General features: G+C 38.6%; 1 protein-coding gene across 1 annotated transcript in view; it reads left to right on the forward strand.

Annotated features, from left to right (window-relative positions):
* LOC128638588 (C-Jun-amino-terminal kinase-interacting protein 4-like) overlaps positions 1-16624 on the forward strand; it is a 297523-nt gene that overhangs the window by 234850 nt on the left and 46049 nt on the right. The window contains 2 exon segments of the mRNA XM_053690636.1: positions 4455-4557; positions 7796-7876. Coding sequence (XP_053546611.1) covers positions 4455-4557; positions 7796-7876 — 184 coding nt within the window.

A 16624-nucleotide genomic window follows, 5' to 3' on the forward strand; every position in this document is an offset into this window, starting at 1 on the left:
TTTGGTGTTTCTTTTGGTAAAGTAAATCAATTTGTTACACTTTTTTTATGTACAGAAATATTAACGAAGATAAACGATCATCAAATAAGGATGGTACAAAAAAAGCAATAGAACAAGATATTAATTTGTAAAGCATTAAGAAAGCCATCATAACCAACATTTTAAGACAAACTTTGGTTTTTTTTTTTGACATTTACAGTATACTTTACATCAAACACAAAAAGAAACAAAGACACAACTTAAGTTGTGCCATTGATTTACTATTTTACACATGGACATCCAATATTTAATCATATTAGGTAATAGAGGAATTAGAAGTTATTTCACTTCAGTACATCTGTACTGACATATTCCTATACAGTATCGAAATTTTAAATTTTATAAAATACAATTCAGATAACTACAACAAAAGAAGAGAAAGAAGAAGAGAGAAGAATTTTTTTAGGAAAAAGATGCTGTCTCCAATGTGTGGGATAATTATCAGTTAGTATCAATTGAAGAAAGAGGGGTGAGGTACGAAAGTAATCTATAAGCAGAAATTGAGTTTCCCTAGGTTGATCTAGAATTACTCTATCCCATTTTGCCATAAACATTCTTAATTTATTATCTTGGAAGATTAGAGGGTTATGTTGATCCAGAACCTTTTGATACATTATATTGTGTACAAATGCAGCAATACTGGGAGCCTTCCTATCTTTCCAGGATTTGAGTATCATTTGCCTAGCTAATAGGATTGCAGTATTGATCTATGGCTTATTCTGCACTTTTTTTTGCGTAAATAGGAAAAAATTATGTACTGGCTCTAAAATGAATTCTAGATGGGAGAAATCTGTTTTTGCCGCCAAACGGATCGTTAAGAAATCCAACTGCTGCTACATTACTGCTACATTACTGGTGCTGCTATACACTGTTTCACCTAAGAAATCCAACTGCTACTACATACTGGTGCTGCTATATACTAGTTCAGCTAAGGATCCAGAAGTCCATACTGACAGAGAGTATTGGGACACAGGAACACCTAAAGAATTTTCTACTTCATCTGCAAACTACAGTCCATACTGACAGAGAGTATTGGGACACCGCAAGCTACAGAAAAAAACCCACAAGACTTTTTAACAAAGAAAACTCCATTTGGAATTAGATACCTGCTACCAGACCGGAGTCCATACTGAAAAATAGTATTGAGACCACCACCATCTACAAAAGAACCCCTTTTTAGCTATTACTAATAGCATATCCACATGAATGTCTTTCAACGGATCCCACTATACCACTAAGTAGTTTTGGGAACCACTACTTTCTAAGGTACTTTTTAAAAAAGTGTTTAAAAGGCACTGTCCTAATAACCAACCGCCCTTATAAATACTACCTTACCTTACTTAGGCTGTATTATACAATTTTTTACATAAGCCTTTTTTATACATTTTTTATCCATTTTTTATCCACTGCAGTGAGATACACACAAGTCACATATACAGTGTGTAAATATGTATTTTATGTTTTTTTAATTTGTCATTTTTAAACCAGCATATTTCTTGTATTCCTTGTATTTTTTGCAACTTGTAATTGTTTCAACTTGTATCTGCTACATTGTACAATATAAAAATTGTCACATTTTGTACACTACCCATGTCTTACCTTTCTTTTTATTACATATATTAACCTCCACAATTCTATTTTCTTACCACCACACTCATTAGTTAACATATACAAATTCTGTATTTTCAATATCAGTTTAGCTATCACGTTGTAATACGATTAAAAGCACTTTTTTAATATATATATATATTTTTTTCCCCTAATTTTTTCCTCTAATTTTTTAAAACCAAAAAACATTTTTTAATCGATATACGGCTCCCCTTCACTTGTTCATTCTCCATGTTCGAGACTGTCATGGAGTGTCGTGCTGGGTCTTCTGAGGCTCTATTGCATTTTCTCTGTTACTCTCCTATGGATTCTCTTGGAGATCCTATTGTTGGAGCTCTTGAAATGGCACCTGAGCACCGTTGGGGTGGCTGAGTCCATCTTTTTCTGTCCTCTTTCTGGGGACTGGTGTTTTTTTTTCTGTTCCCCTGTCTTTCAGACTTGACAGCTGTAGTGGCCTGTGGGTTACTTTGCTGCATAGCAAGCGGAAGGTTGCAGTTTGAAATCGGTTGCAACCGTTTGCACTTTATCTGTGTGTTGGCAGATTTTTACCAAAACTCTATTGTTCGCCTTTGGGTCCTTGTGGTACGGTGAGCCTTTTTGAGGTATCTGTGCTTCTCCATGTATAGGATATTTAGTAGGGCTGGCAGCTTTTTGGTTACACCTGCTTTTATTTTACGTCAGAAGGCATCCTGGTATGACTGTAGTGTGTGGTGTTGACCCAGGGACTTGCCTTCTGGGTTTTGCTGCACGTATATTGGTTTCTGAAGACTTCAATATTTTAAATTCCTTGAGGACTCTGTCTTCAGTCAACTTTTAAGGTGCGGTTGCACTATCTTGAGGAGAAGTTCTTCTCTGTGTCAGATTCCCAGTTTTAACATTGGGGTTTCTGTACATCTGGGGTCTGGGCGTTGCCTCCCTTGATACCACGACTGGTTTCGGTCTCTGAGTTTGGCTTGGTTCTTGGTGTTTTCCTTTCTTGGAAACTGTTATACCATTTTTGGTGTTTTCGGGGAATCCTTTCTTGTTCCTCCATCTCTTTCCTTTTGGGAGTTTGTTAGTTGATCCCCCTTCTCTGGTACAGGGGTGTGTTGTTGAGGACCGCTTTCTGAGCAACAGTGTCTCCTGGAGGCGTGCTGTCTCAGTTGTGTTCTTTCTGCGGTCTCTAGCAAGGCTTGTGGACTATCTGCGGGTCAGTGTCCTTGGGGCCTTTTCTTTTCCAATGTTCTTGGCTTCGGACAAAACAAGTTTTTTTGTTGGGTAAGGGTTTTTCAGGCCTGGTGCCCTTAGAATGGGCCGCCTTTTGTACCCTCCCGTTTGCGCATTTAGTGTCCTCTATAGCTTGGGTATTGCTTTACCAAAAGGTAATGATGCAGCTGTGGACTCTTTCCATTATGAAGAAAAACATAAATTATGCTTACCTGATTTTCTTTTCTTCAGATGGAAAGAGTCCACAGCTTCCAGCCCTTTTTTTTTTTTTGGGGCGGCGTCTGTTATTTTCTTCTGTCACCTTTTCACCCTGGTATTTCTTCTACTGTTCCTTGTTCCTCGGCAGAATGACTGGGGAATGAGGGAAGTGAGAGGAGTATTTAAGCCAGTGCTTTCCAAACTGTGTGTCGGGACACACTAGTGTGTCGGCAGCAGTGTGTAGGTGTGTCCCTGTTTCAGCACAATTTTTTTTAAATAAAATTTTTTTGGTTTCTGACTTTCCGCCTGCCTGCTATGCATATCACATGGTTGACACATGATTGATACCTAGTGGGTCACAGATGATCTTAACCAATTGGCGCAGTTCAGTGGGAACTGAAACTATTCCCATTGGCGGCACATTGGCTCCTGACTGCACGTGTAGTTAGTGAGTGGGACAGCAGTGTGTTTGCAGCGAGGGCAGTAGTCAGTAGGGCTCACGGAGCTCTGAGGGCGGCAGCTTAAATGCTGAGCTGAAGTCAAAGGGTTTTTTTTGCAGCTAGCTCCCAGTAGTGCATTGCTGCTCCTGCTCTTGATATATGGATAGGAAGTGGAAGCTTAAAAATGCTTGATGATGAAATGCGAGTATCTTTATCTAATATTCCACTAAATATTCAGAAACTGTGTTCATCCCATCAACCTCATACATCCCATTAAAATAGTAAGTAGCTATTGGTGTTAAACTTTTTTTTAATTCTTGCACATACATACTGTTACTTGTAAATACATATTATATAATTTATGTATGTGTCCATATATTTTAAAACAAGTTAGTTTAACCTCCTTTTTGCTAGTACAACTGAATTAATTACCGTGTCGCGAAATTATGTAGGTCTAAAAAGTGTGTCACCAACATGAAAAGTTTGGAAAGCTCTGATTTAAGCCTTTGGCTGGGGTGCCTTTGCCGCCTCCTGGTGGCCAGGTTCTGAATTTCCCAAAAGTAATGAATGCAGCTGTGAAATCTTTTCATCTGAAGAAAATGTAACAGTATTTTTGTTAAAAATTTCCATAGAGGAAGAACCACCCATATTTAAAGATGTTGCCTAATTTTCTTGTCTTCCTGAACTCTTATGACTTCTTATATCTTCACTTACCTTTTACAACTTTTTTTTTATTCACAGAACTCTCTCTCCTGGTGGCTGAATTTGCTATAACCCATTATATATTTTTTTTATATAGCTGATAAAAAATAATATACTGTCTCTGCCTGAAAACTAATAAAAACCAAGTTTAAAAAAAAAATAAAAAAATAATATACCGTCATTTAGTTTTTCCTTTTAGCTTGCTTAAAATACATTATTCTTTTGTTTTTGGTTTTAAACTGATATCACTAATATTTCTAGGTTACAAACTGGATGTTCTGTCAATGCAAGAATCTCAAGATGCAGAAAATTGTGATCACAGGAACATAGACGCTACTATCTGGCTTGGAACACAGGAGGGAAGGTAACAACATATATTTATTATATGTACAGCCCGTTACTGGAAGAATATAGTACCTCACTATAGCATTATCAAAAAGAAAACAACCTACTATTACCAAATGGAGAGTATAGCTGCACATTTAGTGGACAAAATCAGTTCTGAAATCTATGGGAGCATTGAATAATGCTCTAGGGGAGCTTAGATGCCTTCTTTTTCAAATAAAGAAAGCAAGAGAACGAAGAAAAATTGATAATAGGAGTAAATTAGAAAGCTGTTTAAAATTGCATGCTCTATCTGAATCACGAAAGAAAAAATTTGGGTTCAGTGTCCCTTTAATTGTTTTGCATAAATTTGAAGAAAACTTAAGTTTTAGAATTTGCTTTCTGACCTCTCTAAGGACTTTGGGACAAGCACAATTTTTACAGAAAAGCAAGAGATGTTTAAACAAATAACTATTTTATTCAGATGTGTTAAACAAAGACAATTTTGTATTACCATGCAATGAATGCAAAGTACCACTAGAGGGCAAAATAGTGCAAGAGTGAAATAGAACTGTAATTGATGAGGGAAAACACCGTAGGCAGAGAGAGAATAAATGGAATCAAATTTGGATACAAATCGGGACATCCAGAGGTCACAATAAAGAAATAAACAGAATGAGTATGCAGATCATGTAACACATCACACATTATTCTTCTGTGGAAATCTTAAAAACAACTCTATAAAACTGCAGAAAAAAATTCTACAAACTTAAAGGGACAGCATACACCAATTTTCATATAACTACATGTAATAGACACTACTATAAAGAAGAATATGCACAGATACTGATCTAAAAATCCTGTATAAAGCCGTTTAAAAACTTACTTAGAATTTCCCAGTTTAGCACTGCTAAGGTTAGGCAGGGACACCCACTGAAAGGGGCTGCTAAAGCAGAAAGAGCAATCCCTCCCCTGCATATGAAAAGATTCATTACACAAACAGGAGCAGCAGGAATCTGAGGACATCAGTCTATATCTAAAACGTTGGGGCTTGGTTAGGAGTCTGAAAATCAGCACAATGTTTTTTTTAAAAAATACACAAAACTATATATTTTTACAAAAACACCCCCAGATGGGCTATAAATGGATCATCTACAAAACATTTATGCAAAGAAAAATCTAGTGTACAATGTCCCTTTAAATAGATTGGTCTCTAAGTGTAGACGAAATGGCACAACCTCAGTCTGTTAGAACATAAATACACAGAGCGCCTCCTAAAAGGCTAAGACACTAGTAGTGACAAGATTATTTAAATAAAAAATATATTGAAATTCTTTAGGGGTATATAAAATATTTTATAAGCTACTTATAGCTAAAATATACAAACAAGATACAAAAGTGGATCCACTTAAAATTAACGATAAAATATGCATATATCTATATAAAAACAATACAATTGTGGTTAAAAACCACAACAAAATACAATCTTAATCACAAAATAAATTACAATAAAACAGCTGTTAACTGATAAGCTGGTTGATGGTTGGATAAAAAATATAAATATATAAAAACATCAATTTACTGAGTAGGTGTCCATAAATATGTAGGTCCCAAACTTTAAATTCTTTCCAGAGAGTGATTGTCCAATATGAAGATTCTATTTTAAAACAATTATCCTTATATATCCCTCGATAAACGGTGAAATGATGAAGTGTGTAAAAAAGAAAAACGTAGTGGTTTTTAAATCAAATTTCAAAAATTATTGTAAATATCCAAAAAATCCTGAAAAGATGATGTGATGAAGTGGGCATGAATAATCAAAAATGTGTGTACACAAAAATGAAAAAAGAAAAAGGAGAAAATGTGAAAAAATAATCCAAATGAATATTTAGGATGTGTTAAAGTGAATAACACACTTATAAAGTGACCCTTATGTGAATACAAGATGTGCAGAGATGCTCCTAAAAAGTTATTCCTGTGTGTAAACGATGAAAAAATACAGAAATGGATCCTATGTCTCAGGGATCAATTCATTCAAAGATATACCTGTAATAAAACAAATATAACATAGTGCAAAACTGCTATTCAAACTTAGTCAGTAATTGAAAAGAAGCTTACCATATATGTCAACGCGTTTCGGCCCTAAGAACTGGGCCTTTATCAAGTGGATCCACTTTTGTATCTTGTTTGTATATTTTAGCTATAAGTAGCTTATAAAATATTTTATATACCCCTATAGAATTTCAATGTATTTTTTATTTAAAGGGACACTCAATCAAAATTAAACTTTCATTATTCAGATAGAGCATGCCATTTTAAACAACTTTCCAATTTACTTCCATTAACTAAATGTGCACAGTCTTTTTATATTTACACTTTTTGAGTCACCAGCTCCTACTGAGCATGTGCAAGAATAAGTGTGTATGCATTTATGAATGGCTGATGGCTGTCACATGGTATGTGTATGCATTTGTGATTGGCTGATGGCTGTCACATGGTACAGGGGCAGTGGAAAAAGACATAACTATTGAAATTGTCAGAAAAAAAAAATCTGCTACTCATTTGAAGTTCAGACTAAGTGCTATTGCATTGTCTTGTTATCTTGTAATTGTTGATTATGCAAATCTACAGGGTTGACTGGTCCTTTAAATAATCTTGTCACTACTAGTGTCTTAGCCTTTTAGGAGGCGCTCTGTGTATTTATTTTTAGCACTACATTCACCTTTTTGGGGGCGCTGGTACCCACAATACTAGGAGCTACAGACACAAGGTTGAGCGCTGTCAGATTTTAACAGACTGTTAGAACATGAAGCCCCAACATTTGTCTTATATGTTTCAGATAGAGCATGCAATTTTAAACCACTTTCTAATTTACTTCTATTATCACATTTTCTTTGTTCTCTTGGTATCTTTTGTTGAAAAGCAGAGATGCCGTTTCTGGAGCATTATATGGTAGCAGTTTTACAAGAATGCTATCCATTTGCAAGAGCACTAGGTGGCAGCACTATTTCCTGTCATATAGTGCTCCAGACACCTACCTAGGTATCTCTTCAACAAAGAATACCATGTAAACAAAGCAAATTTGAGAATAGAAGTAATTTAGAAACCTTTTAAAAATGATTCACACTGTCTAAATCACAAAAGAAAGTGTTGGGGTTTTATATTCCTTATGATGCTTCAGATATTTTACGAACGTTCCGGCAGGTATCTGCAAATGTATTTTTTTTCTTCCGTCTACTCTGTACTTTTGTAATTTATTTTTTTCCCCTTTCATTTAGTTTATATGTGCATTCCGCAGTATCGAATTGGCGGAATTGCCTACAGAAGATTCAGCTAAAAGATGCCATCCATAGTATTACGTAAGACGAATTACTGTTGGCTTGTGTAGATTTTGTGCTGATATTTTTGTTGTAGTTTTTAGAAATTAGTAGTTGAATTTTTCTTAATCATTTGTGCATTTTTTTTAAATACATCTTTTAAAAGTTACAAAATTATATATTTATATAGCACACATTTGAATATCTACAATCCAGGAGTGAATTTGAGAGCATATATAAATTCAACTTGTATTAAAAGGTAAATTAAAACTAAAAAGGGGCTAAAAAAATGTTTAAAAAGTAAAAAATAATAATTATATATATATAAAAAAAAAAAGCAATCCTATGTAAGTAGCCGGTGTGAGACATGGATCACCATCCAAAACAATGTTCATATCAATGCCTATAATACTGTTAGTGCACATAAAACAACTGAGTATCCAGATAAGACTATAGAGCCTCTGTAGTACACAACTCAAGTACAAAAATATCCATACTGCAATTATCAGTATAGTGGCGTGAATTCAATAAATAAAGGGACAGTGTACTGTCAAATTGGTTTCCCCCTTAATGTACATAAAACATGTGGGAAATTGATCGATTGGGTTTATTTTTGTATATGAAATACCTGTTTCTCCAACATAGGTGTGTCCGGTCCACGGCGTCACCTTACTTGTGGGATATTCTCTTCCCCAACAGGAAATGGCAAAGAGCCCAGCAAAGCTGGTCACATGATCCCCTCCTAGGCTCCGCCTTCCCCAGTCATTCTCTTTGCCGTTGCACAGGCAACATCTCCACGGAGATGGCTTAGAGTTTTTTGGTGTTTAAATGTAGTTTTATTCTTCAATCAAGAGTTTGTTATTTTAAAATAGTGCTGGTATGTACTATTTACTCTGAAACAGAAAAGAGATGAAGATTTCTGTTTGTAAGAGGAAGATGATTTTAGCAACCGTTACTAAAATCGATGGCTGTTTCCACACAGGACTGGTTGAGATGAAAGTACTTCAGTTGGGGGGAAACAGTGGGGCAGACTTTGCTGCTTGAGGTATGACACATTTTCTAACAAGACTTGGTAATGCTGGAAGCTGTCATTTTCCCTATGGGATCCGGTAAGCCATTTTCTTAGTTTTAAATATAAGAATAAAGGCTTCACAAGGGCTTTAAAGACTGGTAGACATTTTTCTGGGCTAAAACGATTACTTTATAAGCATATTTTAATCTTGGGAATTGTGTTAAAAAAAACGGCAGGCACTGTATTGGACACCTTTTTCACTGGGGGCCTTTTCTAGTCATAGACAGAGCCTCAGTTTCGCGCCACTAATGCGCAGTTTGTTTTTGAGAAGCAAGGCATGCAGATGCATGTGTGAGGAGCTCAGATCCACTGAAAAAGCTTATTGAAGGCGTCATTTGGTATCGTATTCCCTCTGGGCTTGGTTGGGTCTCAGCAAAGCAGATACAGGGGACTGTATAGGGGTTAAATGTAAAAACGGCTCCGTTCCGTTATTTTAAGAGTTAAAGCTTTCAAATTTGGTGTGCAATACTTTTTAAGGCTTTAAGACACTGTGGTGAAATTTTGGTGAATTTTGAACAATTCCTTCATACTTTTTCACATATTCAGTAATTAAGTGTGTTCAGTTTAAAATTTAAAGTGACAGGTAAACGGTTTTATTTAAAACGTTTTTTGTGCTTTGTTATCAAGTTTATGCCTATTAACATGTCTGAACCATCAGTATAGACGATGTTCTGTATGTTCGGAAGCCAAGGTTCCTCTCCATTTAAATATATGTGATGAATGTGATAAACAAAGTAGGGACAATGATGCCACTGATAATAATGTTGCCCAAAAATGATTCCTTAAGTGAGGGGAGTAAGCATGGTACTGCATCATCTCCTTCTATGTCTACACCAGTCTTGCCCACTCAGGAGGTCCCTAGTTCATCTAGTGCGCCAATCCTCCTTACTATGCAACAATTAACGGCTGTAATGGATAATTCTATTAAAACATTTTAGGCCAAAATGCCCACTTATCAGCGAAAGCGCGACTGCTCAGTTTTAGATACTGAAGAGCATGAGGAGCGCTGATGATAATGGTTCTGACATGCCCTTACACCAGTCCTGAAGGGGCCAGGGAGGTTTTGTCTGAGGGAGAAATTTCAGATTCAGGAAAAATTTCTCAAACAAGCTGAACCTGACGTTATTACATTCAAATTAAAATGGAACATCTCCGCGCTCTGCTTAAGGAGGTGTTATCTACTCTGGATGATTGTGACAATTTGGTCATTCCAGAAAAATTATGTAAGATGGACAAGTCCTAGAGGTCCCGGTGCCCCCCCGAAGCTTTTCCTATAACCCAAGCGGGTGGCGGACATTGTAAATAAAGATTGGAAAGGCCCGGCATACCTTTGTCCCTCCCCCTATATTTAAGAAATTATTTCCTATGGTCGACCCAGGACAGGAGGACTTATGGCAGACAGTCCCCAAGGTCGAGGGGGCGGTTTCTACTCTAAACAAACGCACTACTATCCCTATAGAAGATAGTTGTGCTTTCTCAAAGATCCTATGGATAAAAAATTAAGAGGGTTTGCTTAAAAAGATGTTTGTGGTTCAGCAAGGTTACCTTCTACAACCAATTTCATGCATTGTTCCTGTCACTACAGCGAGCGTGTTTCTGGTTCGAAGAACTAGAAAAGGTCGCTCAATAAAGAATCTTCTTATGACGGAGGTTATGGACAGAGTTCAAGCACTTAAATTGGCTAACTCTTTTACCTTAGACGCCACTTTGCAATTAGCTAGATTAGCGGCGAAAAATTCAGGTTTTGCTATTGTGGCGCGCAGAGCGCTTTGGCTAAAGTCTTGGTCAGCGGATGTGTCCTCCAAGAACAAATTGCTTAACATCCCTTTCAAGGGGGAAAACGCTGTTTGGCCCTGACTTGAAAGAGATTATTTCAGACATCACTCGGGGAAAGGGCCACGCCCTTCCTCAGGATAGTCTTTTAAGGCTAAAAATAAACCAAATTTTCGTCCCTTTCGCAGAAACGGACCAGCCTCAAATTCTACATCCTCTAAGCAAGAGGGTAATTCTTCTCAAACCAAGCCAGCCTGGAGACCGATGCATGGCTGGAACAAAGGTAAGCAGGCCAAGAAGCCTGCTACCGCTACTAAGACGGCATGAGATGTTGGCCCCCGATCCGGGACCGGATCTGGTGGGGGGCAGACTCTCTCTCTTCGCTCAGGCCTTGGGCAAGAGATGTTCAGATCCTTGGGTCGCTAGAAATAGGTTTCTCAAGGTTATCTCCTGTATTTCAAGGAACTACCCCCAAGGGAAGGTTCCACAGGTCTCAATTGTCTTCAGACCAAATAAAAAGACAGGCATTCTTACATTGTGTAGAAGACCTGTTAAAAATGGGAGTGATTCATCCTGTTCCATTAGGGAGAACAAGGGATGGGGGGTTTTACTCCAATCTTGTCATAGCTCCCCAAAAAAGAGGGAACATTCAGGCCATTTTGGATCTCAAGATCCTAAACAAATTTCTCAGGGTTCCATCGTTCAAAATGGAAAACCATTCGGACAATTCTTCCTACCATCCAGGAAGGTCAATTCATGACCACGTGGATTTAAAGGATGCGTATCTACATATTCCTATCCACAAGGAACATCATCGGTTCCTAAGGTTCGCCTTTCTGGACAAGCATTACCAGTTTGTGGCACTTCCATTCGGATTAGCCCACTGATCCAAGAATTTCACAAAGGTACTAGGGTCCCTTCTAGCGGTGCTAAGGCCAAGGGGCATTGCAGTAGTACCTTATTTGGACGACATACTGATTCAAGCGTCGTCTCTGCCACAAGCAAAGGCTCATACGGACATTGTCCCTAGCCTTTCTCAGATCTCACGGGTGGGAAAAGTGAACGTAGGAAAAGAGTTCTCTATTCCCTTCAACAAGAGTTCCCTTCTTGGGAACAATAATAGACTCCTTAGAAATGAAGATTTTTCTGACAGAGGCCAGAAAATCAAAACTTCTAAGCTCTTGTCAAGTACTTCATTCTGTTCTTCTTCCTTCCATAGCGCAGTGCATGAAGGTAATAGGTTTGATGGGTTGCGGCAATGGACATAGTTCCTTTTGCGCGAAATTCATCTAAGACCTTACAACTGTGCATGCTCACGACAGGTGGAATGGGGATTATACAGACTTGTCTCCGACGATCCAAGTAGATCAGAGGACCAGAGATTCACTCCGTTGGTGGCTGACCCTGGACAACCTGTCCACAAGGGATGAGCTTCGCAGACCAGAGTGGGTCATTGTCACGACCGACGCCAGTCTGGTGGGCTGGGGCGTGGTCTGGGAACCCCTGAAGCTCAGGGTCTATGGTCTCGGGAAGAATCTCTTCTCCCGATAAACATTCTGGAACTGAGAGCGATACTCAATGCTCTCAAGGCTTGGCCTCAACTAGCAAAGTCCAAATTCATAAGGTTTCAATCAGACAACATGACGACTGTTGCATATATCAACCATCAGGGGGGAACAAGGAGTTCCCTGGCGATGGAAGAAGTGACCAAAATAATTCAATGGGCGGAGATTCACTCCTGCCACTTGTCTGCAATCCACATCCCAGGAGTGGAAAATTGGGAAGCGGATTTTCTGAGTCGTCAGACATTTCATCCGGGGGAGTGGGAACTCCATCCGGAAATCTTTTCCCCAAATAACTCAATTATGGGGCATTCCAGACATGGATCTGATGGCGGTCTCGTCAGAACTTCAAGGTTCCTTGCTACGGGTCCAGATCAGGGATCCCAAGGCGACTCTAGTAGATGCACTAGTAGCGCCTGGACCTTCAACCTAGCTTATGTATTCCCACCGTTTCCTCTCATTCCCAGGCTGGTAGCCAGGATCAATCAGGAGAGGGGCTTCGGTGATCTTGATAGCTCCTGCGTGGCCACGCAGTACTTGGTATGGCAGACCTGGTGAATATGTCATCGGCTCCACCATGGAAGCTACTTTGAGACGGGGACCTTCTTGTTCATGGTCCGTTCGAAACATCCGAATCTGACCTCACTCCAACTGACTGCTTGGAGATTGAACGCTTGATTTTATCAAAGCGTGGGTTCTCAGATTCTGTCATTGATACTCTTTATTCAGGCTAGAAAAGCCTGTAACTAGAAAAATTTACCATAAAATATGGAAAAAATATATCTATCTGTTGGTGCGAAATCTAAAGGATTCCCATGGAACAAGATAAAAATTCCTAAGATTCTATCCTTTCTACAAGTAGGGTTTGGAGAAAGGATTTCTGCAAGTTCTTTGAAGGGACAGATTTCTGCTTTATCTGTTTTACTTCACAAAAAGCTGGCGGCTGTGCCAGATGTTCAAGCTTTTGTTCAGGCTCTGGTTAGAATCAAGCCTTGTTTACAAACCTTTGACTCCTCCTTGGAGTCTCACATTTAGTTTCTTTCAGTTCTTCAGGGGGTTCCGTTTTGAACCCTTACATTCCGTAGATATTAAGTTATTATCTTGGAAAGTTTTGTTTTTGGTTGCAATTTCTTCTGCTAGAAGAGTTTCAGAGTTATCTGCTCTGCAGTGTTCTCTCCTTATCTGGTGTTCCATGCAGATAAGGTGGTTTTGCGTACTAAACCTGGTTTTCTTCCCGAAAGTTGTTTCTAACAAAAATATTAACCAGGAGGATAGTTGTGCCTTCTTTGTGTCCGAATCCAGTTTCAAAGAAGGAACGTTGGTTGCCCAATTTGGATGTAGTTCGTGCTCTAAAATTCTATTAGAGGCTACAAAGGATTTCAGACAAACATCTTCCTTGTTTGTTGTTTATTCTGGTAAAAGGAGAGGTCAAAAAGCAACTTCTACCTCTCTCTCTTTTTGGCTTAAAAGCATCATCCGATTGGCTTATGAGGAACTGCCGACGGCAGCCTCCGGAAAGAATCACAGCTCACTCCACTAGGGCTGTGGCTTCCACATGGGCCTTCAAGAACGAGGCTTCTGTTGATCAGATAAGTAAGGCAGCCGACTTGGGTCTTCACTGCACACTTATACCAAATTTTACAAATTTTGATACTTTTGCTTCTTCTGAGGCTAATTTTTGGGGAGAAAAGGTTTTGCAAGCCGTGGTGCCTTCTATCTAGGTGACCTGATTTGCTCCCTCCATCATCCGTGTCCTAAAGCTTTGGTATTGGTTCCCACAAGTAAGGATGACGCCGTGGACCGGGACACACCTATGTTGGAGAAAACAGAATTTATGCTTACCTGATAAATTACTTTCTCCAACGGTGTGTGTCGGTCCACGGCCCGCCCTGGTTTTTTAATCAGGTCTGATGAATTTATTTTCTCTAACTACAGTCACCACGGTATCATATGATTTCTCCTATGCATATTCCTCCTTTACGTCGGTCGAATGACTGGGGAAGGCGGAGCCTAGGAGGGATCATGTGACCAGCTTTGCTGGGCTCTTTGCCATTCCTGTTGGGGAAGAGAATATCCCACAAGTAAGGATGGACGCCGTGGACCGGACACTCCGTTGGAGAAAGTAATTTATCAGGTAAGCATAAATTCTGTTTTTTTGCTAGTTGAAGCCACAACCCATAAAGATCGGCTGAACTTGAAGGGAGAGCTATATTATCTTGGCCTTTATATTTTTTTCTTTCTCTATCCACAATGGCCTCCTCATGTCTCTGTCTGATTACACAAAAGCAGAGTGCAACTGAAAATGAACATTTTAGTACAAATATCTCACACATCTCATTGCGAGTGTAAATTATTTTGCAGCTTAAGATTTACATAGCTTAAAGTGATGATAAACACTAGCATTTTTGGAAACGCTAGGTTTACCAGTGCTACTAATAAAGTGGACTTTCAGTTATAAAGTATAAAAAACTTCATGCTGAAAGTTCCTTTAGTTTGTCTACAGTGTATGCTGCGCTGAGTGCCTCAGGCTATCCACGGCAGACCACTATTTTATCATTGAGGGGGATGTTAGCCAATAGCGTGGCTAGCCATCCGGCCATAATGCTGGTTGCCCACATGGGCTCTTGGCTAAGAGGTGTAAACGCCACCTCATTGAAAAAATAGCGTTCTGCCTAGGGGTGGCCTGAGCGCTCAGCACAGCATATTTGCAAGCAAATATAGTTCAGCATGAGTGTGTTTTTTTATACTTCATGACTGAAAGTCCCCTTTTTTTGTAGCACTGGTAAATCCCTAGCTTTTCAAAAATGCTAGGATTTACCATCGTTTTAAATATAACCAAAGTACTTTTTCAGTATAGGTAGCGCTACAACGAGGCAAAAGCAGTTCTTTAAATGACAAATTAAAAGTTAATTAGCAATTTGTAAACTTTTATTTACACGCAATAAAGGGGACCATTTCAGAACTTGCTCTGTACTTTCAAGTTGTAAACCGCTGCAATTGGTTAAAAACATAATTTATGTAAGAACTTACCTGATTAAATTCATTTCTTTCATATTAGCAAGAGTCCATGAGCTAGTGGACGTATGGGCTATACATTCCTACCAGGAGGGGGCAAAGTTTCCCAAACCTCAAAATGCCTATAAAATACACCCCTCACCACACCCACATTCAGTTTAAACGAATAGCAAGAGAGTGGGGTGATAAAAAAGTGCGAAAGCATATAAAATAAGGAATTGGAATAATTGTGCTTTATACAAAATTCATAACCACCACAAAAAAAGGGGCGGGCCTCATGGACTCTTGCTAATATGAAAGAAATGAATTTTTCAGGTAAGTTCTTTACATAAATTATGGTTTTCTTTCATGTAATTAGCAAGAGTCCATTAGCTAGTGACTATGGGATAATGATTACCCAAGATGTGGGATTCTTTCCACACAAGAGTCACTATGAGAGGGAGGGATAAAATAAAGACAGCCAATTCCTGCTGAAAATAATCCACACCCAAAATAAAGTTTAATGAAAAACATAAGCAGAAGATTCAAACTGAAAACCGCTGCCTGAAGTACTTTTCTACCAAAAAACTGCTTCAGAAGAAGAAAATACATCAGAAATGGTAGAATTTAGTAAAAGTATGCAAAGAGGGACTAAGTGCTGCTTGCAAATCTGATCAACCGAAGCTTCATTCCTAAACGCCCAGGAAGTATAGAACTGACCTGGTAGAATGAGCTGTAATCCCTCTGAGGCGAGTTTTACCCGACTCAACATAGGCAAGATGAAATTAAAGATTTCAACCAAGATGCCAAAGAAATGGCAGAAGCTTTCTGGCCTTTTCTAGAACCGGAAAAGATAGACAAATAGACTAGAAGTCTTTCGGAAAGGACTTAGGTAGCTTCAACATAATATTTCAAAGCTCTAACAACATCCAAAGGAATGCAATGATTTCTCCTTAGAATTCTTAGGATTAGGACATAATGAAGGAACCACCAATTTCTCTACTAATTGTTGTTGGAATTCACAACTTTAGGTAAAAATTCAAAAGAAGTTCGCAACACCGCCTTATCCTGATGAAAAATCAGAAAAGGAGACTCACAAGAAAGAGCAGATAATTCAGAAACTCTTGGCAGAAGAGATGGCCAAAAGGAACAAAACTTTCCAAGAAAGTAATTTAATGTCCAATGAATGCATAGGTTCAAAGGGAGGAGCTTGAAGAGCTCCCAGAACCAAATTCAAACTCCAAGGAGGAGAAATTGACTTAATGACAGGTTTTATACGAACCAAAGCTTGTACAAAACAATGAATATCAGGAAGAATAGCAATCTTTCTGTGAAAAAGAACAGAAAGAGCAGAGATTTGTCCTTTCAAGGAACTTGCAGACAAACCCT

This window comes from Bombina bombina, chromosome 8 (assembly GCF_027579735.1).
Source record: "Bombina bombina isolate aBomBom1 chromosome 8, aBomBom1.pri, whole genome shotgun sequence".
Taxonomy (NCBI): domain Eukaryota; kingdom Metazoa; phylum Chordata; class Amphibia; order Anura; family Bombinatoridae; genus Bombina; species Bombina bombina.